Source organism: Rhineura floridana, chromosome 1 (assembly GCF_030035675.1).
Source record: "Rhineura floridana isolate rRhiFlo1 chromosome 1, rRhiFlo1.hap2, whole genome shotgun sequence".
Classification (NCBI taxonomy): domain Eukaryota; kingdom Metazoa; phylum Chordata; class Lepidosauria; order Squamata; family Rhineuridae; genus Rhineura; species Rhineura floridana.
Genome location: NC_084480.1, coordinates 164,009,463 through 164,034,611, shown reverse-complemented (window position 1 = coordinate 164,034,611; position 25,149 = coordinate 164,009,463). Strand labels below are relative to the sequence as shown.

The following is a 25,149-nucleotide window of genomic DNA, read 5'->3' as shown; positions in this document are numbered from 1 at the left end:
CAGATCCCTGAACCTGAACTAACATTTGCAGGAAGGCATTCTGAGGAACTGAGACAAATAGTGGTAACGAGAGAGGAAGTTCTAGGCTTAATGGACAATATAAAAACTGACAAATCACCGGGCCCGGATGGCATCCACCCGAGAGTTCTCAAAGAACTCAAATGTGAAATTGGTGATCTGCTAACTAAAATATGTAACTTGTCCCTTGGGTCCTCATCCGTGCCTGAGGACTGGAAAGTGGCAAATGTAACACCAATCTTCAAAAAGGGATCCAGAGGGGATCCCGGAAATTACAGGCCAGTTAGCTTAACTTCTGTCCCTGGAAAACTGGTAGAAAGTATTATTAAAGCTAGATTAACTAAGCACATAGAAGAACAAGCCTTGCTGAAGCACAGCCAGCATGGCTTCTGCAAGGGAAAGTCCTGTCTCAGTAACCTATTAGAATTCTTTGAGAGTGTCAACAAGCATATAGATAGAGGTGATCCAGTGGACATAGTGTACTTAGACTTTCAAAAAGCGTTTGACAAAGTACCTCACCAAAGACTTCTGAGGAAGCTTAGCAGTCATGGAATAAGAGGAGAGGTCCTCTTGTGGATAAGGAATTGGTTAAGAAGCAGAAAGCAGAGAGTAGGAATAAACGGACAGTTCTCCCAATGGAGGGCTGTAGAAAGTGGAGTCCCTCAAGGATCGGTATTGGGACCTGTACTTTTCAACTTGTTCATTAATGACCTAGAATTAGGAGTGAGCAGTGAAGTGGCCAAGTTTGCTGACGACACTAAATTGTTCAGGGTTGTTAAACAAAAAGGGATTGTGAAGAGCTCCAAAAAGATCTCTCCAAACTGAGTGAATAGGCGGAAAAATGGCAAATGCAATTCAATATGAACAAGTGTAAAATTATGCATATTGGAGCAAAAAATCTTAATTTCACATATACGCTCATGGGGTCTGAACTGGCGGTGACCGACCAGGAGAGAGACCTCGGGGTTGTAGTGGACAGCACAATGAAAATGTCGACCCAGTGTGCGGCAGCTGTGAAAAAGGCAAATTCCATGCTAGCGATAATTAGGAAAGGTATTGAAAATAAAACAGCCGATATCATAATGCCGTTGTATAAATCTATGGTGCGGCCGCATTTGGAATACTGTGTACAGTTCTGGTCGCCTCATCTTAAAAAGGATATTATAGAGTTGGAAAAGGTTCAGAAGAGGGCAACCAGAATGATCAAGGGGATGGAGCGACTCCCTTACGAGGAAAGGTTGCAGCATTTGGGGCTTTTTAGTTTAGAGAAAAGGCGGGTCAGAGGAGACATGATAGAAGTGTATAAAATTATGCATGGCATTGAGAAAGTGGATAGAGAAAAGTTCTTCTCCCTCTTTCATAATACTAGAACTCGTGGACATTCAAAGAAGCTGAATGTTGGAAGATTCAGGACAAACAAAAGGAAGTACTTCTTTACTCAGCGCATAGTTAAACTATGGAATTTGCTCCCACAAGATGCAGTAATGGCCACCAGCTTGGACGGCTTTAAAAGAAGATTAGACAAATTCATGGAGGACAGGGCTATCAATGGCTACTAGCCGTGATGGCTGTGCTGTGCCACCCTAGTCAGAGGCAGCATGCTTCTGAAAACCAGTTGCTGGAAGCCTCAGGAGGGGAGAGTGTTCTTGCACTCGGGTCCTGCTTGCGGGCTTCCCCCAGGCACCTGGTTGGCCACTGTGAGAACAGGATGCTGGACTAGATGGGCCACTGGCCTGATCCAGCAGGCTCTTCTTATGTTCTTATCTGTCACAGTACAAAATTACAGTATAGCAGATATTGACAGCTGGGTTTACCATATTCAACACTCTAGCCAATACAACATTCTCACATGCACATTGCACATGTGGTACAAAGACTAGCTGATTATTTTAAAAATTCCTAAACATGTGCGTGCATGCATGTGTGAAAATCACCTGCTATCCTGCTCTTTCTGGTTACTTCCTTGATCATCATCATCACTGAAATTCAACTGTTCAGTATAATCAACCTCACTTTGGGCTCCTAGAATAGCAAAAAATAGCAGGTTAACATTGCAAACACTTTTATATCTGCAACCAGTGAAACATTTATTGAGATTAATGTTCTTACCAGCCCAGCCCTCATCAGCCTCAACATCCAAATTATCAAACTTGTCAAGTTCTTTGAGCTCATTAGCACTCAGAATGGACGGGCGTTCTACAGTTTCTGAACTCCTTGAAGAGGGTCCTCTTCCCCTTGGTCCTCTAGAAAAAAGAGAGTAATCAGTTATACGGGGTGTGTGTGTGTGTGTGTGTGTGTGTGTGTATATATATATATATATATATAACTATTTCATAGTCAAGTTGCCAGTTGAAGAGATTTAAAATTGGTTTAAGCTAAAGATTAGAAAAAAATACACCAATGTACAAGCAGCAAGTTTCATTACTGAAGGGAACTATTTTCAATTACTAGATGCTAGAATCAAATGTTAGAGCCAGATAGAGAAAGAGCCAAAGTGCTAGGTACTGGTGCTTGGAGTTTTCCTAGTCCTGCTGAAAGAACACAGAGAGACAATTTCATCCACATATAATTTCAGTCATAATTATCAATATATACCAAGCATGCATATATTGATAGTTATGACTGAAATTATATATGGATGAAATTGTCTCTCGACCATGACCTGGGAGACCAGGGTTCGAATCCCCACACAGCCATGAAGCTCACTGGGTAACCTTGGGCCAGTCACTGCCTCTCAGCCTCAGAGGAAGGCAATGGTAAACCCCCTCTGAATACCGCTTACCATGAAATCCCTATTCATAGGGTTGCCATAAGCTGGAATCGACCTGAAGGCAGTCCATTTCATTTTTTTTCACCACGCATGCACAACAGTAGACAACAGAGTTTAAAACGGCACACAAAAATACCAAAGGTAAAAAGTCCAATCTTATGGATAAGATTGATGCAATAGTCAACTGATAGATGTATCTTTCTGCACAGGCTTTCCCAGATTCGTAAGATTAGGCTCTATACCATTGGTATTTTTGTATGTTATTTTTAACTTTTATTTATTGCTTTAGTGTAGTTTAGTATAGTGGAGTTTAACCTTTTTTAAAACTCATGCCCCCTTTTAGCTAATACAAAAATCCCATGGCCCCCCTCCAAACCTGCCTACCCTAATTAGTTTAAGTTTCAAAAGGATTGAAATATTGTGACTTTTAATTATAAATAAAATTTTGGGCTTAATAATAAAAATGAATCAAAGTACTTAAATTTTACTTATATTGTACATATTTTTTGGGAAACACTCATGCCCCAAGATCTTCATATGCCCTCCTGGGGGGCAAGGGGCACCAGTTGAGAAACACTGCTTTAGTGCTTTCATGCTTTGTACTGTAATTAAAAAAAAATTACATGGTTTAGAAATACTTTTAAATACGACCATATTGGCATTGAACAAATGTAGTTGTGATATCAAGGAACTTGAAGAAGGGCTGCAGCTCAGTGGCTGAGCATCTGCTTTGCAGGTAGAAGGTTCCAGGTTCAATCCCCAGTAGGGCTGGGAGAGACTCTTGCCTAGAACCCTGGAGAGCCACAGCAAGTCAGTGTAGACAATACTGAGCTAGATGGATTATATATAATGCAGCAGCTTCCCAAGAGCAACAATCAAATGCATATCATTGGTATTCTTACCTGCTGGCCTCAGATGGAGCAGGAAACCTGCTGGGACCTGGCATTGGAGGATATGCCAATTTAGGGTACTGATTAAACATCTAAGGGGATAAAAAGCCAAATGTGTAAACACTCTATTTAAATAACAGGAAGACAAAATGGTAAAACAATAAATTAGAAAAGTGAGTTTACATAATTAACAAAAATGACAAGTGGAACCCACTTAAGTTTAACAAAATCTTAAACTGACAGGTTTTATATTGTAAAGCTATTTAAATGTATGTTATTTTGCAAGTCCCTTGGTTGTTTAAACATTCATCCCCCTTAACAGGCTGACCTATTCATATCATATGTTCTTCCTGGCAATGAACTGTTTTTCTTTGTTCATAACAAATGAGTAAGTGGTCTCATGCTGATCTATGAAACTTTCTTGCTGAGTAGTTCGTAGTATATTAACCTCTCCTGTTCTTCAGTCACACCACTTGGTAAAGTGAGCGAAGGACCGACTCAGATAGACAAAGTAATTAATCATAAGAGAACAAGGGACCCAAGAACGATCACTCTCCTTTCTTTTTGAAACTTTAAGGCATACTATGGCACTTAGGGCAATAACAGAACTATAGCAGAGGTGTGCCAGTTACTTCTCCCGAGTCCAAGTTTCTTCATTTCTGCTCTAATTTTGACTTGGGAGGGGGAGTGGTCAACCACAGAGGTATCTGATGAGCTTATTACAATGTAAGAAAGTTCCCTCATCAGGGGCCAATCTCCTAGGTTCATATCTTTCTGAGTAAGCATTCCAGATGCATATAGAATAAACATGGCCATCTCTTCAAAGGCTAGGACTTCAAATCTCATCTGGTGTGCCCCAAGAGTGCCGCTGTTGCCACCTTGTCAAGTAGATAAGTATATGGCTTCCCTCATGATGAAACTCACTAAGGGATAGGGAATATCACTGATGAAATCCCAAAGGTTTCCTAATTGAGGACTATTATTTTTCTGACAATCCCAGAGTCAGAATGAAGCAGAAAGTGATTTTCAACAAAAGGGCTAGATTTAAAGCATGAAGTACTATTATTCTGAGGCCTAAATCCACAACAAAACTGTTGTCCCTTGATGCTTCTGGGGTATGTTTACTTCTGCTTTCTATGGGATACGGACAGAAGATTTACTTTCAGTTTTGAAATCAACAAGTGAAATTTAGTAAAGTTAGTCATCCCAAAAGTCAAGATACAACATAATGTTGTTAGTTATCACTTGTTTAAACATCTTGGTTTAAGCAACAGGAAGGTGGGGAGTAAATCTGAAGTTCATTTGAAGATTAGCCCTTTAAAGCTTAAGTTATTTTGGGAAAGATCACAGCTATGATGGATGTAGCATTTCATGCCTAAAGAGGTTGGTCCTCCCTCATGACTCATTTAGGTTTGAAAATAATCTTCTATGAAAACCAATAAATGGCTATTTTCACGCTTAATACCCTTTTGTTGGTGTCAGCAAAAGGCTGTTTTCAAGCATAATTGCTGTGGAGGATGATTTTTGTTCACACTGCAGTTGGGGATGGTTAATCCTCCTCAGCTGTAAAGTCTATAAAGTCCACTTCACACCCATCCCTCAGCAATTCCATTTTCTTTTAATCTCCAGGACCTTGTAAGAGAAAGAATTCTACAAGATTTTGATGGACACGACTTACATAAGGTGGTATCATTGCTCTGAATTGAGGTATGATCCCAGGCTGCTGCTGGCCATTCAGCTTGGGAGCAGGAGGCTGTGTTATCCTTATATCCCTCTTCTCTGGTTCTACTTGTCCAGGCACATTACCATCTTCTTGAGCAACTGTTTTTGCTTCTTGGTCAGTTGGCGAATTTGGAGAGTTCAGATTCTTGCCTCCACCTTCTCTCCAGCTAGCAACATCTACATTGGGAAAGGGGAAAAGATTCTAAACATCATGGTGTGCACAAAGTGCTTGGTTTATTTGCCACCAGCTTCATCTTCCTCCTACCTCCCAAAGTACTTCCAGTGATAAAAAAGAACAAGCTGAAGGGTAAAAATCAAAGAACAGATTAGAATAACTTCTGTAGGTTAATTACACTGTTGCAGTAACTTAACTTAGTTAAGGATGGAATCAGATGTTATGAACTACATGAGGCCGCTTCCCTTTATTAAATTTCTTCCTGCTTGTGGCATACATTTATGCACTTATGCAGTCTCTGATGACATCGTCTTGTGCACTTTCCTACTCTGGCTGCATATCACAGGCTGGCAGGAGTGGAGAATACTCAATATGGTGAAATTAGGATAGGGGAAATATCAGTACAAATTATGGAGGTGAGGAGGATGCTTTCCATCCTAATATCTGTACTGTAAGAGAAGAATGTAACCAGACCTATCCCGGCAAAGGCCGTGACTAATGTGTGTATTTGAATTAAAAATGGAAGTTTCTCTTACCATAAACTTCTGTTTGATGTTGGTAATGGAGGACATTCTCTTGTAGGGATGACACCTCCCACTGGACTGACAGGCAGAGTCCAGAATCCTTTGCCTCCTCTGCAGGGGGAGGAGTTGTCTTGCCCTCCAGTTCGACTGACAGAGCCAGAACCACTTCTCCGCCCCTTATCAACAAGGAACATGTTCCTCCTCCTCTATGGGCTGGGAAAGCCTAAACCAGGAAACTTATGCTCCAGAGGAAATAAACATGCATCCAATTGAACACGAATATATACCGTGAAGACATGACAAAACATCCTAAACATAATAATGATGTGGGATGGAGGCAGAAGCCCTAGTACCACCCCCTCCCAAAACTCAGCAGAAGATCAGAGATGTGTCAGCAGAGGAAGGAGAGGCGGGGAGAATGTCCTCCACTGACAAAATCAAACAGAAGTTTATGGTAAGAAAAACTTCAATTTTTACCTGTTGGCAATGGAGGACATTCTCTTGTAGGGATGTATCAGAGCAGTCCCCTCGCGCCTGGGTGGGCTTCCTCTGCCCCCCTCTATTGCTGAATGATCCTCTGGAGAACCTTCCTACCAAATACCGCATCAAAATGGAAATGGACTGCCTTCAAGTCAATTCCAACTTATGGCAACTCTATGAATAGGATTTTCATGGTAAGCAGTATTGAGAGGTGGTTTACCATTGCTTTCCTCTGAGGCTGAGAGGCAGTGACTGGCCCAAGGTCACCCAGTGAGCTTCATGGCTGTGTGGGGATTCGAACCCTGGTCTCCCAGGTCGTAGACCAACACTTTGACCACAAAACTATCTATCTTGTAGTGTTTCACAAAGGTGTGCAGGTAGCCCAGGTAGCAGCCCTGCAAATGTCCAAAATAGGGAAATTGCCCTTAAATGCAGCAGAAGCTGCCGCCCCCCTAACTGAGTGCGCAATGAGACCACCAGGGGTTCCTCGCCCAGTGCATAATACACTTGGGAAATTGCTGTCCGCACCCAGAGAGAAATAGAAGAGGAAGACACCTTCTTTCCCTTAGATGGTCCCGAAAGAAGGCCTGGTGGCCAGGGAGACTCCAACGCATCTGTCCACCAGCCAGCCCGACAAAGGAGGTGAGACAAACACTGGTAACTGAGCATTGACAGATGAGGTGAACAAGATTGCTTTTGGTGTGCCGAAACGCTCCACAATCATCTTGAACACCCGTGGGTTCAACTGCCACTCTGCCTCCCTTATGGCCGTCCGACTCAGCCAATCCGCTGTCACGTTCTCCAGGCTTGCTAAATGTTCGGCCCTCAGAGACTGTAAGCTCTTTTCTGCCCAGCAAAGGAGACTGTTGGCCTCAAAGATCAAGGTCACCAACCTGGTGCCTCCTTGTTTGTTCACATATGCTTTGGCGCACACGTCTGTGCAGACCAAAAGGTGGGCACCCCTGACCTCCGACGCCAAGGCCCTCAACCCCAGGCGTATTGCCCTTAGCTCTAGAACACTGATGCTGAGCTGAGACTCCACCTCTGACCAAGTTCCCTGCACTATGCTTTGACCCAGATGAGCTCCCGAGCTGTAAAGGCTTACGTCAGTGGTAAGCACCAGACGTTGAGGCTCCTCCAACCTCACCCCTTCTCTTAGTCTCTGAGGTGCTAACACTTTAACTCTTGTTTCAGGTAGTCTGGAACCTCCAGGAGTACACATCGACGGACTATTATGTGGTCCTGAAAGGGCAGTAGAAGATACAGAAGGCTGCGTGAGTGGAATTGAGCCAAGCGGACAAGGTCGTAGGGTGAGACAAGGAGACTCTGTAGTGTCACCAAGGACATCATCCATGCCGAAGACCTTGTCTGAATCACTGCTGTGATGACCTTGTCCACCCTCTCGGGGGTGAGAGAGATCTGGAAGGCGTTGGTATCAATCTGGAAACCCTCAGTGCTGAGGAGAGACCGAAGGGGAATGCCCAATATTGAAAATGCTGCCCGTCGTAGCTGAACCTGAGGAACTGATGATGGGATCTCTGTATGGGGATGTGAAGGTAAGCCTCAGACAGGTCGATAGAGGACATCCAATCTCCCCTCTTTATTGCTGCCAGGACTGACCTCAGAGTCTCCATCTTGAATTGCTTTTTGGCTATCCAAGAATTTATCCATTTGAGGTCTAGGATGGCCCTGATTATCACTGTTTTTCTTCAAGACCAAGAAAAAGATGGAATAGACCCAATATCTCATCTCCAAGGGAGGGACCTTCTCTATGGCTTGAATGTTGATCAAATGTTTTGTGGTCTGCACATAATTGTTGTGCTGGCCAGGGTTCCGGGAGCATGAAGTGAGAACAAAGAGATTGTGAGGCCTGTTAGTAAACTCTAAGGTATACCCGTGAGTGTCTGTGTCCAAAACCCATTTGTCCGAGGTCACCTCCCTCCACAGATGGGAGAATTGTAACAGGCGAGCCCCCACCAGAAAGCCCAGGGAGTCACGCCGAAGGAGCCTTCTTGGCCAGTTTGGAAAACTTTGGAGAGAAGGAAGAGGATCCTCCTCCTCTGGCTGGGAGATGGCTGCCTCCCCTTCCTTGTTGGCCCCAACGTGGCTTGAAGGAGGAAAATCCCCTAGGTGGGGAAAATTGGCGATAGGGATGAAAAAACAGTGTCTGGCATCTCTTACGCTCATCTTTCTTAGCGGATGGCAGGGCCTTTCCCTTGTTTCGACCAAATGCGCTTGCAAGGGCTCTCCAGTCTGTCATCCAAAAAAGGCATACTCACACGTTTCAGTTGTGAGGCGGCATCTACCTCCCACTGGCAGAGCCAGATATTACTCCTAACCACCATGGTAGCAGCCATAGAGCAGGCATCAAACTGGAGAGCATCCTGCACAGTGTCTGCTGCTAGGGCAGAAGCATGAGATCATTTTACGTATGTCTGTAACAGGCAACATCCTCCCGTGCGCCCAACTCCTCTGTCCACATAAACGCAGCCCTAGAAAACAAGGATGCCGTAACAGAGGTCCTAAAAGCCACTGCGTCCACCTCAAACTGGTCTCTCTTATCACAAGCGTCCTTGTGTCCTCCCTCCCCTTCAGAAGGGAGGACCGCAGACGATGCCAGAGCTGCAACAGGAGGGTCCACTGCCAGGACCCGTAACTGTTGCATCACCTTATCACCAAAGGTATAATGCTTCTTTATGACCTTAGAAATAATGTCTCCCTTACTAGGGTATACCCATTCCGCTTTCCACGATGCATCAAAGGAACAGGAGAAGGGAACAAAAATGGGTTTGGACTGAGTCGAAGGAAAAGCTTTTTTAGCTCCCACCAAATCAGTATCCACAGTCTCCTGTGGAGAAACCTCCGCAGCCGACAGTTGTAAGACCCTACAGGCCTTAACCAACAGTGGCTGGAAAAACTCTGAATTAAACAGTCTAGGCTGATTAGAGGCTATCTCCAATTCTTCTTCTGATAGCTCTCCCTCCTCCTGGATGGTTGTGTGATTATCAACATCAGGATTGGAAGTCCCTTCCTCATGTTGTGCAGGAGGGTGTCTATTCTGCCTTGTTGAGAATGAGCTACCACTGCTGCTTCAGTAGCTGAAGTAGAAGCCGGTATAATGCTATTTGTCTACGAACAGGTCAGTATCACCCCCTCCTTTCTATACCTTTTGGGGGAAGGGCCCCCAGAGGGTGGACTGGGTGAAGGGGATCTCACAGAGCTGTTAGAAGATCTGCGAAATCTCCTTCTCCTATGATGCGTAGAGCAGGTTTTCTGCCTGCATCTGGACCTGTGCCTCTCTTTGTCTGCACGCCTCTATTGTTCAGAAATGCCAGCTGCCCTCAAGAAGCCCTGGATCTCAGAGGATATGCCGGAGCGCATCCAGGACAGAAAGGAAAGGACTTAGAAAAGTCCCTCTCAGAAGGAAAGCCAATTGGTGGCGAATGTGGAGAAGCGCTGCCTGCCTCAGTAAGTCCACCAAGTGGGGGGAAAATCGCACTGTGCTGATCCACCATACTGGGGAGGGAGATGCTAGAATCAGAAATTTCCCCCTCCCTATGACCACACTGCTGGTGCATAGTAGAACCGACGGGGGAGGACATGGTGCAGGTCCCAGTGTCCCCAGTAACTACGCACAGATTGACAGTTGTGGGATTGAGGGGAATAATTGAGCGCGCTCCACTCAGGCACAATGAAAAAGTCTGCCCATAGCAAACTTGATCACTTGATAATATACCCCGTTTGTAAGGCAAAAATGTTGGAAATACAGGGAGGTGGGAACGGAACCAACAGATAAATCCAGTGTGTTCCCAAAGGGTGCAGAAAATGTCTTTGTTATGAATGTACCAGGCTGAGGGACAAACAGATGAATCTGCTGCGTTTCTGTAGGGTGCAGAAAAATCCATGCCCGCTATTTTCTCCACACTGACGGAGAGGGCGACCACCACCACTAGAACGCCTCTAGCGCGCATTACTGCCAAAATAAAATGGCGTTCCCGTCTTTTATGAGCATCCCTGCTATAAGCTGGTGAGTAGAGAGAGCGTCCTCAAGAGGGCTACCCATGTGCTCAAACACCGTTAAAAATGGCACTCCTGCCTTTCCTGAGGAGGCTATAATCGCCTCCCTCAGCTTCTTAAAAAATGCTTAAACGGAGTGAGACGTGAAGCTTCCATTCAGGAAGCTATTACAAGGGGCCGCAACCACCAGAGCGAGTGCTCTATGAGAAGCCTTTGTTTAACGCTCCAAACACCAAGCCTAGAGGAGGCTATCTTCAAGCAGCTGTAACTGCCAGAGCAAGTGCTCTATGAAGCCTGGAGCTCCGATAACAAAGGCTGATTGCCCACACGCCTCCCCTACAAGAGAATGTAGGGGTGATCATGACAGGTATTACATATGCAGATGGCGCTGCCTCAGGCACTACCAGTAATTTAACAATAAAATACCAAACATAACACATAAACACAGTCACACACTCATCCAAGGGAAAAAGGGATGAAGAAACAAACTTGCAAGAGGCAAAGAAAGTCTAAAGGAATTTAGACAACTAAAGAACCCTACTGTTAACAACAGCAGGCAGGGTCGAACTGGAGGGCGGGACGACTCCTCCCCCTAGAAGAGGAGGCAACGGATTCTGGACCCTGCCTGTCAGTCCAGTAGGAGGCATCATCCCTACAAGAGAATGTCCTCCACTGCCAACAGGTAAACTTTCCTACGCTATAATATCACCAATAATTCCCAACAGCCCACTACAAACACAGAAAGTAATTGTTAACTTGATCAAATCCGGCTCATTATAGCTGAGAACATTCAGCAATTAATGCATCATACTAAACAGTGGTTAAAGAAGTTGAATTAAGGTTTAACCATCATCAAAAACCATATTTTGAAGGGGTTTTGCAAACCATGGTTTGGGCTAATTATGGCCTGGCGTGATACCTTAAAGGACAAATCATAGTTGCAGCTGTTGCCCCACCTCTAAAGGCCAATATACCTAGAGCCTACAGCAGGTAGAAAATGAAAGCAGACAAGCAGGTCTCAGGCATGGTTTGCTTGTAGGTTTGAAAGCTTAAACCAAGGTTTGAATTCTATCTAAACCAGGGTTGGGGAACTTGTGGCCTTCCAGATGTTGTTGGACTCCAACTCCCATCAGCCTGGGCCAGCATGGCCAATGGTCTGGAATGATGGAAATTAGTCCAGCAACATCTGGAAGGACACAAATTCCCCAACCCTGATCTAAATGATGCTAGGTGCACAACATGGTTTGCTGTGATGAAACTTCTTTTTAGAGGTAGAGCCTTATCTAGAGCTAGGTATGGATATATTTGAAAGAAATACTTTTTTTAAAATAAACTCTGACACAGAGAGGAAGCAGATAGAGCACCTGAGTGTTTGCTTGTTATCAGACTGATTAATTAATTTGGAAGGGAGGTGGGCATATATCCATTTGTTATTAAGGTTTTAGTAGATTAATCATCCCAAACAGATTAAAGCTTGAAAGCTAAATATGTCAAGGATTTCCAGTCTCTAGAAGTACAAATGAGCACTTCATTATTAATTAATGTATTGCTTAATGCCAAAATAGGCTTCTAAGCAGTTTATAAAATATAAAAACCCAAATTTAAAAAACATTATTAAAACACACCATAATTAAAATGCTCCATAAAATAGTCTCATTAAAACATAACAATATAAACATCCATAGTTAAAATGTGCAATAAAACAATTCCTTTAAAATGCCAGGGGAAACAGATGCCGGCCGTATGAATTTGCATATTGCTTTAAGAATGTTAACATGGACCAAAAGCCAATTAAAATTGTATTTAAAGAGGAACACAGCGCTTCAGAAGGTATCTGTATATTTTGTGTTTACTTACTTTGTGGTCGTAAACTGGGCCCAGGACCATAAGGCTCTTCAGCTGCATCCTTCTCTTTACTTGTCTTTTCTTGATCTCCAGCTGCCTGCAGACTGGGAAACTCCTGCTGGAAATAGCTATTTATTTGAACCCCAGGACCTGAAACAGTTGTTAAAAAAAAGTAGTAATTAATAGTTCAGAAAATCTTACTATGCTTTAGAGAGCTATATATAATTGCTGTACCAAGGATCAAGCATCTTGCTCAATCTGAATATACAATAAAGATCATATTGATGTATGAAACATGTGCTCTACCACCAAGAGATGTCCCTTCCCCTTTAGTCATGGTTAAAATAGTGCCAGATACAGAATTAATCCCTTGGCATTTTATACTTAGAATAACTGTGCAGGAAAGTTGTCCACCCAGAAATAAGCCCAACTGAGTTTAATGGGCCCTACACCCAGGTAAGTGGGTTTAGGATCATACTCTTACTTGGGAGTAAGTCTCATCAAACTCAACAGGATCTATATCTCTGAGCAGTCGTCCATACGACTGGGGCCTTAACCTGTAGCTCCTTGGGGTGAGGATTGGCCTGTTTTTGTCCATGTTATCCTACACAAAATTACGTCCACAGGTAGGAAGCCTGCAGCTCTCCAGATGTGGCTACACTCCAGCTCCTAACCACCCCAGCCAGCATGGCCAATGGGCAGGGATGATGGGAGATGTAGTTCAGCAACATCTGGAAGGCAAGATTTTAGAGAGAAAAATATTCTAGACCCATTTTCTTGGAGATGAATCTGTGGATACCCCCTTGATCACAAAATCATCATACAGTGAAAACTACATAATTTAACAATTGAGGGGGAAATCACAGAAACAAAACCAGTCATTTCAATGCACAAAAGCATTAATAATATGAATCAAGACATTAGGATATGTATTATCATAGAATAGTAGAGTTGGAAGAGGCCTACAAGGCCATCAAGTCCAAGCCCCCTGCTCAATTAAACTGTCAACTGTTTTTAAAGATGTTTTGTTTTAATGTTTTTAATGATGCTTTGATCTGAACAGGGTGGTTCATGACAGATGCTACTGGAGGTCACTGATTCATAAGGTCGCCATAAGTCGTAATCGACTTGAAGGCACATAGCCATGTTTTTAAGATGTTTTAGAGTATTCTTACTGTTTTTGTTTGCCGTCCTGGCCTCCTTTTCTAGGAGGAAGAGTGGGATATAAATTTAATAAATAAATAATTAATAAACATGAGTTCAATTCAGTTACTGAAATTGCAATGAAGAATGCAAAATCAATTGAACTGCAATGACAAACAGTTTAGAAGCTTTCAGCCCTTTAATACAGTGATTCACAAACTGTGTGTTCTGAGACAGGCTGAAATGTATCTTGAAAGATGACAACATTAAGTGGGATGCATACGCCACTCTATGGCCAGAGCAGAAGGCCCTGCACAGCACAGATTCTCCACCCCCACAAAAATATTGAGGACAGTACAATCATTCTAAAGTTGCAGACCACAATACAACTAAGAGTCATGTGGGAATATAACATGAGAGAGTTTGGGCACTAGACCAGTGTAGAATTAATGCAAGAGTCCAACAAAATGTCTATCCAATTTGACCAGAAAGAGTTGGCAAATGTCATCCTTCAAGGTGTAGTTAAAAGCAACTTTGCAGTTACTCCTTTACCCAGGACAACATTGTGCATACAATGGATAAGGAGGCACACACATAAAAAGTGCACATTAGTGTCCCCTACCTTTATACAAAGCTATCGTTTTCAACTGCATTTCCTCGAATTTACACCAACCTTCAATGCTATTAAACTACAAGTCACTCATACACAGAGAAAGACAGAGTTGTTGTTTTTTAAATGGGAATTGCTAATCATCATCATGCCACTAGCTTAATTTTTTTAATTCTTCTTGCTCTTCTAGGGAAAAACTAGAGCTGTAGGGCTCAAGGTGTTTGTTTTGGCCACACAGAAATTTTCTCTGAAATGTTTCATACCTTAAATATGATCCTTACACACTTTTCTGCCCAGTGGTCTATGCTAAATTTCTCATCAGAATACAACTGAAACAGACCTGAGATTTCACTTAATGAAAGTATATTTTATCTTACAGCCAAGAACGTTTCTACAATATTGACAATTTTGGCTGCCTCAAAAAAGAGATGAAACGAACTGTCCTACACAACGGTGCGAAGTAGAACTGCTAGCCCAGCCCACCTCCACTTACCATCACCCTGCCCACCTTGCTTGGTATTGGCCCATGATTTGGCAACAGGAGGTGCTTCTTGAGAAGCAGGAACTGCAGGCTTTGGCTGGGTCTGTGGCACTTCTGGCTGTCTGAGGAATGTGAAGAAGCAAGTCTGTTAGCAAAAATGTTTTAGCAGGGGTTGGAAAAACATGTTACTTACAGAAGATAAAGAATTTAAACTCTCAAGTCATTAAAGAAAGTGTCTGCAGTGAAAGCAAGGTATTAATAACCTTCTCAGTTGCAGGAATGTAGGACTATGTAAAATGAAGGCAGCTGCTCTAGCCAATGCTTCTCTTCAGCTTATGGCAATGGAAGCCCTACCATAATCTTCTTCCTGAAGCCTTAAGGTAGAAGATGAACTGCAAGAAAACTGATATTGAGAGTTTGAGTGAACTTAACTTGCATCAAGTCAGAAAGTTCTCTCATTTTTAAGCAGTCTTTAAAAAAAATATGTTTCTCAACCAGATTAATCTAATCAGTTTGGGTATCTTTGTTTTAAAATGGCGAATCTTGTATTTTTTTCCATTACAGAACTGGGATGTGGAAAACAGAACAGATTAACTGATATTAACATTTCTTTTGTTTATACATATGCCATGACCTTGGAAAGGAGCAAAGTCCAGTCAAGGATGGACTACGTCTGAAGGCTTTCCACATGCATGTTTCAGAAGGGGAGCGCTCTCTCTCTCCCTCTCCCAAATATATAAAAGCTATGAAATCTATTGATGAGAAACCTTTTGTGAATATGTATGACATTACACACTCTTACACAGGTCCAAAGACTCCAACAGAGCTCTGCTGTTAGCAAAAGCGTCTCATTTTTTAAAATTTAAATTATTTGTATTCCACTTTTCAAACCATTTGTCAAAGCAATTAACAGAAAAATAAAGCAATAACACATTCCAATAACGGGGCAGTCCATCAAATATAACAGAATGTGCAAGTGGAGCTGTTTACTCCATTGAAGTGAATGGGGAAGTAATTATTATTTTCATTTGTTTGTCGCCTCATACCAATGGTCTCTAGGGTATTTCTAACACATGCTATTTTAAAGACCTGGCTCTTCAGGCACGCTTTTGGGATGGGTTGAAACTTTTACTGTATGTTTTAATAATTTTAATGCTTAATGTATGCCTAATGTCTAATGTATTATTCTGTTTTGTACGTTGCCCAGAGTGGCTGGGTAACCAGCCAGATGGGCGACTAATAAATCCAAGAATAATAAATCCAAGAATAATAAATATAAAAACAGATTTACAAACATACAATATAAAAACTTAAAACCCAAGCAAAAAGGACTAAAAACACATATCAAGGGCCAAAGGCTTGAAAGAAAAGGAAAATCTTTGCCTGGTGTCTAAAGTTGGATAGAAAAGATACCAGGTGTGCCTCCCTAGCGAGAGCATTCCACAGCCAGGGGGCCACCAAGAAGGCCAATTCTAGTGTTGCCACCTTCCGAATCTCATGTGGATGGGGCACACGAAGAAGGGCCTCTGATGAAGAATGCAGAGCCTAGGTCAGTTCATATGGGGAGAGGCAGTCCTTCAGATATGTTGAGGTCCTGAGCCACATAAAGCTTTATAGGTCAAAACGAGCCCTTTGATTTGAACTGAAGTTCACAAGCAGAAAAGGTTTGGGACTCTGGATTAGAATATAGGTTTAACTCTGTAAACCAATTCACCAATGATCTCCAAAGTGCTCCTATGACACACACTAAAACTTTATACCACTATTCTTAATGAGAATTCACAGCATGATCTTTAACTTACTTTTCTTCTTCATGTTGCTCTTGTTTAGAAGCCCATCCTGTGCCATCCTTAGGCACAATGTTTATGTTAGGATCATTGCCTTTGTTTTCTGCTTTAAGACTGGGGAGGTTAGCAGGAGGGGGCATCCTTCGTGAAATGGCAACTTTTCCAAGACTCTGTAATCCATGGCGTGTTGCAACTGTATCACGAAAATAACATTCTGAGCTGTTTATTTAGAATAATAAATGTGTACGTTTCAATGACAAAGGAATACCGTAACACCATTCCAAGCAAAACTTGGAAGATCCGTGGATCCATCGTTCTGCACCCCCAGGCCCCCAGTTAGAACTGCTTTGGTATTTATGCTATGTGTACCCCGCCTTTCCATAAAAAAAAAATTCAAGCACCGTAACAGCATAATAAAATGGTAAAATTCAAAATGCACAAAACAATCATAACTAAAAGAGTAAGAGACGGCAATTTCACAATGTACAGTTAAAATGCTAGAGAAATAAATAAGACCTCTCTCAATAAGGAACTCAACAGCATGAGTGAGGCCACATAAGACCAACTAAACACAGTTTAGATTTATTTATTTGTTAAATTTATATCCTTCCCTTCCTCCCCAAGGGATCCCATGGTAGGAATATAGGAAGCTGCCTTATACTGAGCCAGACCATTGGTCCATCTAGCTCACAGTAGTTAGGGGAACTTTCAAAGAAGATCTGGGGGGCATGCAGGGGGCTGGAGGGAGAGAAAAGAAACCCCCATGTCCTGTTACACAAGTGGGTGGACTGGACATCATTAGATGTCACCTCAAACAATAGCCAACTATAAGCAGCCTTTTAAATTCAGATAACTTGGGGCTTTGCCTTTACACATTTTGCATGCCAACCCCTCACACATACACACAGGACTCCCAAATACACCCCCCCTGGACTCCCAACACCCACACCTGGTACTCCCAAACACATACACAATGACTCTCACACACACACACACACACACACACACACACACACACACACACACACACACACACACACACACACACACACACACACACACACACACACACACACACACACACACACACACACACACACACACACACACACACACACACACACACACACACACACACACACACACACACACACACACACACACACACACACACACACACACACTCCTAAAATGGTCCCCCAAGCACTTGCCACCACCCTGTTTAGGCAGCTAACTGGTCTCCTGCCTGCCCAGGCTGTTACTGCTGCCACCCCACCTCAATCAATGCGTTGCCTCCTGTGCTGTCACTGTTGCCCACTCCCTGCCCACTCGCTCTCGCTGCCTCCCACCTGCTATCCTTGCTTCCCTCCCTTGCCTGCTGTCCCTGCCACTGTGCCCCACCGTGATGGCTTACAAAATTATATAATTAGAAACACTCTAATAACTGAAACAAATTTATCAGCAATAAGGGTATTTCTTACACACACACAGCAGTAGCTCAGATTATTTTACATACCTGCAGTTTTCTGTGTTTCCAGAGTCTTTCCTTTATAAGTATTAAACAGACTAAGTGTTGCATACTTGGTTTTTCCATCCTTTGCTTTTGTGCTCTGGCCTGACTTTTCCGACATTTCAGTTCATCGAGCTACAGTCTCCTTCGTCACCCCCTTAAAATGAATGGAAAACTAGTTACACAAATCAGAACACCACCACAAAACAACATCTATAACAAAAGTGCACCCTTTGATAAGATTCTTCAGCTATGCTAACCAGTGAAAGCGACACAGCAGGTTTGATCATAGGGGCATACAGAAAAAGGTGCAGCTGCAAATGTCCCATGGACATACAGTAGGGCCCTGCGTTTCGGCGTTCCACTAATACGGCAGTGCCAGCAGGGCAATCAGCTGTAGCGTGGTGGCTGGAGCTCCCCGCGCTACAGCAGATCAGCTGTAGCGCCCGATCAACTGCAGTGCGGGGAGCTCGCACGCTACAGCTGATCGCTGTAACCAGACAATCTTGCAGAGCACTTTTGCAAGCGACTTTGCAAGACCTGACAATCATCTGATCATACAGTGTTGCGAAGCCCTTTCCACAAGGCTTTGCAGGTACTGCCATCAGCTAATTGGTGGTGCCTGTAAACCCATTTCAGTTAAGCCACATCTTTACCTGCCTCACACCTGACTCGTAGTACAACTGGGGAGGCCTGGCATGCATGTTAAGGGAACTGATAATTCAATGGTCACATTAAGGGAACTGATCATTCCTCAGATATGTTATACGTTTCCTGTACACGAACTAATATGCAGGTACCATGGTCACAACTGAACCTCCAAATGTTTTGCTGAGGAAATATGGCATGTTTCCTGTTAAAATTTATTTTCCCATGAAAATCACCATAATGCAAATTTATTTGGCATAAGGATATATGCTAACAACTGAGTTATCCCAAATTTGCATAATCTTGGCTGGGATCAATGATGTCATGTTATATTTTTCCACTGAATCTCTTCACTTGTAGAAATGCATAGTTTAAACAAAAATAGTTTAAACAAAAATGGGTAATACTAAATGAAAACAATAAAAGTCAAAGTGGGCAACTGGAATGGACATGTTACCAGGCAAATCAAACTGACTATCCCTAAGAAGTGAATATATTTATGCACACCAAGTATGCAAAACTTTGTACAGCAGGGCTCCACTCATACGGTGGGTTACGTTCCAAACCCCTGCTGAAAAGCAAAAACTGCGGAAAAGTGGAACTCATTTAATAGAATGGCGCGCGACGCCCGTTAACTGCCGTAAAAGCGGAACAAGAGCTGTATGAGTGGGGCTTTAGTCTAATTGAGACCGTCGCATTAGCGAAGCGCCGTAAAGTTGGGCACTACTGTATGTTAACAGTTTTCCAGGTCTGCATTTTTTCTCTAAAGTATAAATAATGAAAGGGAAGTATATGCTACTGAACTGTGATACTTTATTTTATTTAAAATATTTAAAAACAAATGTTCTAAGTAACTCTTTAAATAATATACTTTTTACTGATTCTTTCTCCATAATCAAAAATTTCTATTCAACTGTTTTTAGGTACTGGGAAAAAATTTCAGACATTTATACAGCATGTAAAATTAATAGGTCATAGCAGTATTTTTAAAAGTTTTATTTATTAAATATAAGTGAAACATGCCAAATCAGATTTAGGGCAGTGGAAAATTTTCTAGGAAACAGTCCAACTCAAAATTTCTGGAAAACCCACATCACTTGCTAGGACAATATTGTACCATAACCTTCCTTCCTTCCTAATTAATTAATTAAATTTATACCCCACCTTTCTTTTCATGAAACCCAAGGCGGCTTACATGCCGGAATAGGGGAACACGGGATAGATGCATTATATCCATCCCATGTTCCGGGTCTGCTCAGAACCAGACGGTAACTGGGGGACGCAAGGTTCCTACCGACCTTTGACTGCTGTTATGTAATGCCAGGTCTGTAACGCAGAAGACCTCACTCATCTATGACATGATCTTGGATGGGCGGGCAGACCTGGCATGCATTACGGAGACTTGGTTGGACGAAGCCTCTGCTCCCATTCTTGAGGCCATGTGTCCACCAGGTTTCCATTACGCACAGCAGCCGAGGGTGGGAAGGCGGGGAGGGGGTGTGGCAGTCATCTATCGAGAGTCCTTAGTTTTTACCAGACCTCCTCTTCATAGGATTCAATTCGTTGATTGTATGTACTGGAGGTTGGGCCCGAAGGGCAGTTTAGGGATCCTGCTGGTGTACCGCCCACCCCGCTGCACAGCAGACTCCCTGGCCGAGGTGCTGGAGGTGGTCTCGGCTGTACGGGCATTGTCCCCAGAATTGTTAGTGCTGGGTGACTTTAACGTGCATGCCGAGACCGCTCTCATAGGAGCCCCTCGGGATTTCCTGGAAACCATGGCTTCCTGGGAACTGCACCTTAGTAATATTGGGCCCACCCATGTAGCCGGTCATACTCTTGACCTTGTATTTGTCCTGGGAGTGGTGGGGAGTGTTCTGAAGTTGGGGGCTATTTCTTTCACCCCCGTGTCATGGTCAGATCACTACCTGGTAAATATGAACTTCTCGATATCATGCCCCCTCCGCAGGGGTAAAGGATCTATTAGAATGGTCCGCCCCAGGCGCCTGATGGATCCGGATGGATTCCTGACTGCGCTTGGGGAATTGGAACCTGCTGAAGGTCGCCCGGTCGAAATCCTGGTGATGGAGTGGAATGAGGGAATCACCAGGGCATTAGACCGGGTGGCTCCGAAACGTCCTCTCCCCCTGAATAGAACTCAGCTGGCACCATGGTATACACCGCGGTTGCGTAGTCTGAGACAGGAGGTGAGACGACTAGAACGCCGGTGGCGGAAATCCCGTTCCGAAGATGTCCGGACACAGGTTAGAGCAGCAGTAGCTGCCTACCAGGTGGCAATAAAGGCAGGAAAGAAGGCTTTCTTTACTGCCTCTATTGCGTCCGCCGAGTGCTGTCCCAGGAGGCTGTTCCAGGTGGTCCGAAGCCTGGTCGGTCCAGTTGCTCAGGAACCCTTGGAACAGTCAAAGGCCTCCTGTGACATATTAGCAAAGCACTTCGCTGATAAAATCGAACACTTACGGAGCTTGATTCCGTGCGCCGTGGATACAGTGGATGAACCAGAGTTGGCCAGTTGCATGCCGGTAGGTTGGGATCGGTTTCAGCTTCTCCCTTCTGAGGATGTGGACAAGGTGCTTACAACTGTGAAGCCTACCACTTGTCTAACTGATCCTTGCCCATCGTGGCTCCTTATGAGCTGCAGAGAGAAATTGGGCGAGGGGATCAAAGCGGTGGTAAATGCATCCTTGAAAGAGGGTGTGATGCCATCAGCCTTCAAGGAGGCAATTGTAAAGCCCATCTTGAAGAAGCCCTCCTTGGATCCCCATGTTTTTAATAACTTCCGCCCAATTTCGAATCTACCATTTCTAGGCAAGGTCATTGAGCGAGTGGTGGCCAACCAGTTGTCAGCACACTTGGATGAAACGGATTACTTGGATCCATACCAATCGGGTTTCAGGACTGGTCACGGAACTGAAACAGCCTTGGTCGCTCTGGTAGATGATTTGAGGAGGGCACTAGATAGGGGAGAATTCTCCTTTCTTGTCCTCCTCGATCTCTCAGCAGCTTTTGATACTGTCGACCACAGTATCCTTCTACACCGTCTGGAGGGATTGGGAATTGGAGGTACTGTATTGCAGTGGTTCCATTCCTTCCTCTCCGACAGGTTTCAACAGGTAGCATTGGGGGAGGAGGTTTCAGACCCTTGGCCTCTCAATTGTGGTGTGTCACAGGGCTCTATCCTCTCTCCCATGCTATTTAACATTTATATGAAGCCGCTAGGGACAATCATTAGGAGGTTTGGGCTGCAGTGTCACCAATATGCAGATGACACTCAGCTCTATCTCTCGTTTAAATCTTCACCAGAGTCGGCTGTGGAGACCTTGTCCAAGTGCCTGGAATCTGTGAGTGGATGGATGGGAAGGAACAAGCTGAAGCTGAGGTGCTGCTTGTGGGGGACAAAAGAAGGTTGGGAGAAGTTGACTTGAAGTTCAATAGGGTGAGTTTACCCCTGAAGGACCAGGTCCGCAGCCTTGGGGTTGTACTTGATTCCAGGCTGTCCATGGAGGCTCAGATTTCGGCAGTGAGCCGGGCAGCCTGGTATCAACTACACCTCATACGAAGGCTGCAACCCTACCTTCCTGTTCATCAGCTCCCACTGGTAGTACATGCCCTGGTCACCTCTCGTTTGGATTACTGTAATGTGCTCTACGTGGGGTTACCCTTGAAAACGGTCCGGAAACTACAACTTATACAAAATGCGGCGGCTCGACTACTCACGAATAGTCGCCGCCGGGATCACATCACACCAGTGTTGTTCGATCTACACTGGCTTCCAGTTGTCAGGGTGTTGGTATTAACCTTTAAATCCCTATACGGTCTCGGCCCAGTTTATCTTACGGAGCGCCTTCAACGCCACCAATTATGCCGCCCGACAAGATCAGCCACACAGGGCCTTCTCTCAATCCCGCCGACAAAAACAGCCAGGTTGGCGGGTACTAGAGAGAGGGCATTCTCAGTGGCGGCCCCCACCCTCTGGAACTCCCTCCCACAAGACCTCCGACACGCCTCTTCCCTAAATGTATTCCGTAAAGCCTTAAAGACCTGGCTCTTTCAACAGGCCTTTGGGATTTCCGGGGAGGGTTAATTACTGGATTGAATTGCCTCCTATCCTGTTTTAATACCCTGTTTTAATATCATTGTCTGCTGCTGTACTTTTTTTTATTGTTTTCATATTGTACTATTGTATTTTATCTTATTGTGTTTTAATTGCTGTACGTCGCCTAGAGTGGCCATTGGCCAGACAGGCGACACAGAAATTAAATTTATTTATTTATTTATTATTTACATATGGTTCCCAGGCGGTCTCCCATCCAGGCACTGCCCAGACCTGACCCTGCTTAGCTTCAGCAGGAAGCTAGCCTTATGTGCCTCCAGACCATGAAAAATGGAAATTGACTGCCTTCAAGTCGATCCCGACTTACGGCGACCCTATGAATAGGGTTTTCATGGTAAGCGGTATTCAGAGGGGGTTTACCATTGCCTCCCTCTGAGGCTAGTCCTCCACAGTTGGCTAGGGCCTGCTCAGCTTGCCACAGCTGCACAAGCCAGCCCCTTCCTTGTCTGCAACTGCCAGCTGGGGGGCAATTGGGCTCCTTGGGACTATGCAGCTTGTCCACAGCTGCACAGGGGGCAGGGCACATAACCCCTAAGCCACTCACTGTGGGGTGATCTTTAGCTGGCCCTTGACACCCAGGAGACACGAGTGAGGATTTGAACCCACAGACTCTGGACTCCCAGCCAGGCTCTCCTCCCCACTGTGCTATACCAGCTGTGTCTTCAGACCATAGCCTGGGACATATCCTTCCATGTTCCAGTGTAGTGCAGTGGTTAAAGTGCCAGACAAGGACCAGGAGACCAGGGTTCAAATCCCCACTCGGCCACGAGACTCACTAGGTGACCTTGGGCCAGTCACTCTCTCAGCCTAACTTACCTCACAGGATTGTTGTGGGGATTAAATGAGGAGAACCATGTACACCATCTTGAGCTCCCTGAAGCGGTGGTGTATAAAGGCAAATAATAATAATAATTTTTTAACAATCACATTATAAACTGTGAAATATATCTAATCAAGCTAACATGTTTTTCACTGTTCTGTAATCATAATTGTTACACAACTATGCTCTAAATAGTATACATTAACTTTAAATAATCCATTAGGAAAAAAGTGGTCAGAAACCATTAGAATTATTTCTTAATAATTGTCCATTTTCTCTGTCAAGAGTTAATTTGGATAATTCATCAAAGAAATAATTCAGAGGATAGTCATGGATAACAATTTCACTGGCAAATTATCCAAATTAACTGTTGACAGAGAAATGGGAAATTTTTTAAATGATGTAATGCTAACTAGTTTTATCTAGCACCTGCTTTCCCAGAACATACATCTATATTCATGCATTCTAGGATACGTTCAAATATCAAGCCACATATAAGGTATGTAGAGCCAAAGCTGCAGGGAGATATTCTTTTTCTTGTGGATGGTACTTACATATTTATTTTATTAATATATGAATCACCTCCCACATGAGTCAATTAAATCAATTAAATGGCTTTAAAAACAGAAAAAACACTGAACTAAAGGTTTAAAAACAATGCAGAATAAATACATAAGGCAGACCTCCAGCTGAAAAATACTATCAAAACAAAAAATCTTCAATTGTTTTGATACAAATACAAGTACAAATAGTGGGTGCCTGTTGAATCTCAACAGGGATGTTATTCCACAGAACAGGGACAGCCACACTGAATGCCCTCTTCCAAGTTACGGTGGAATGGGCTTCTGATATTTTATGGACTTCAAGGAGAAATTTTCTTGCAGAATGTAGTGACCTACTAGGTGTGTTACGTGATAAAGTGGTCTCTCAAGTAACCTGATCCCGAACTACATAGGGTTAATGCCAAAAACTTGGTAGCAGTTTGGTAGCCAATACAGATCCCACAGTCAAGGTGTTATATGCTGGTGGTAGTTTGCCCTCACAAGCTGCCTAGCAACCAAGTTCTGCATTAGTTGCACACGGCGCTTGTGATGTTCTGCGAAAGGTCCAACATTCAAAACATTTTATAGCCCCCATTCATGGTTCCAACAATGCAAAAAGGCTATGGTGGTATGTAGTGTGTGGAGTCAACGGTTACATGGCTCCCAATTTACAAATCATAAACTGAAAAGGAAAACAAACATTTGTGACTGTATGCCAGGTAACAGAAGGTTTGTGTCAGCATTTGCTGAATCATTCATAATACCATCAAGGCAAAGAAAAAGGAAGATTACCACTGCTTTTGTGCCGGTATGTCTGGCTTGCATAAAATATACAATATAAGTGTACAGAAAGTAATATTTCAAACCATTACAGAGCAATACAGGTAAATTACAATAGGCAAACTCAGCTTCAGCTTAAAATTCTGAATCTCCAATACAGTTTATGCCTATTTTGTCTAATTCTTTCTTACTAATCTATTTTGCTGTCAAAGCAAAGAGAGCCATAACATCACATAGCTGCTGGTGTGACTCAAAAGA

General features: G+C 43.6%; 1 protein-coding gene across 17 annotated transcripts in view; it reads right to left on the bottom strand.

Moving 5' to 3' along the window:
• Positions 1 to 25,149, bottom strand: part of PRRC2C (proline rich coiled-coil 2C) — a 120,243-nt gene that overhangs the window by 87,239 nt on the left and 7,855 nt on the right. For 15 of the 17 annotated variants that reach the window (XM_061583906.1, XM_061583916.1, XM_061583925.1 and 12 more), the window contains exons 2-9: positions 17,979 to 18,129; positions 16,478 to 16,655; positions 14,688 to 14,797; positions 12,454 to 12,591; positions 5,357 to 5,577; positions 3,691 to 3,770; positions 2,128 to 2,261; positions 1,953 to 2,040 (exon numbers count right to left, since the gene is read on the bottom strand). In XM_061583906.1, coding sequence (XP_061439890.1) covers positions 1,953 to 2,040; positions 2,128 to 2,261; positions 3,691 to 3,770; positions 5,357 to 5,577; positions 12,454 to 12,591; positions 14,688 to 14,797; positions 16,478 to 16,655; positions 17,979 to 18,093 — 1,064 coding nt within the window. In that variant the 5' untranslated portion in view covers positions 18,094 to 18,129. Of the gene's footprint in view, positions 1 to 1,952; positions 2,041 to 2,127; positions 2,262 to 3,690; positions 3,771 to 5,356; positions 5,578 to 12,453; positions 12,592 to 14,687; positions 14,798 to 16,477; positions 16,656 to 17,978; positions 18,130 to 21,095; positions 21,237 to 25,149 lie in introns of those variants that run through there. The other 2 variants (XM_061583780.1, XM_061583809.1) reach the window with 2 other exon arrangements.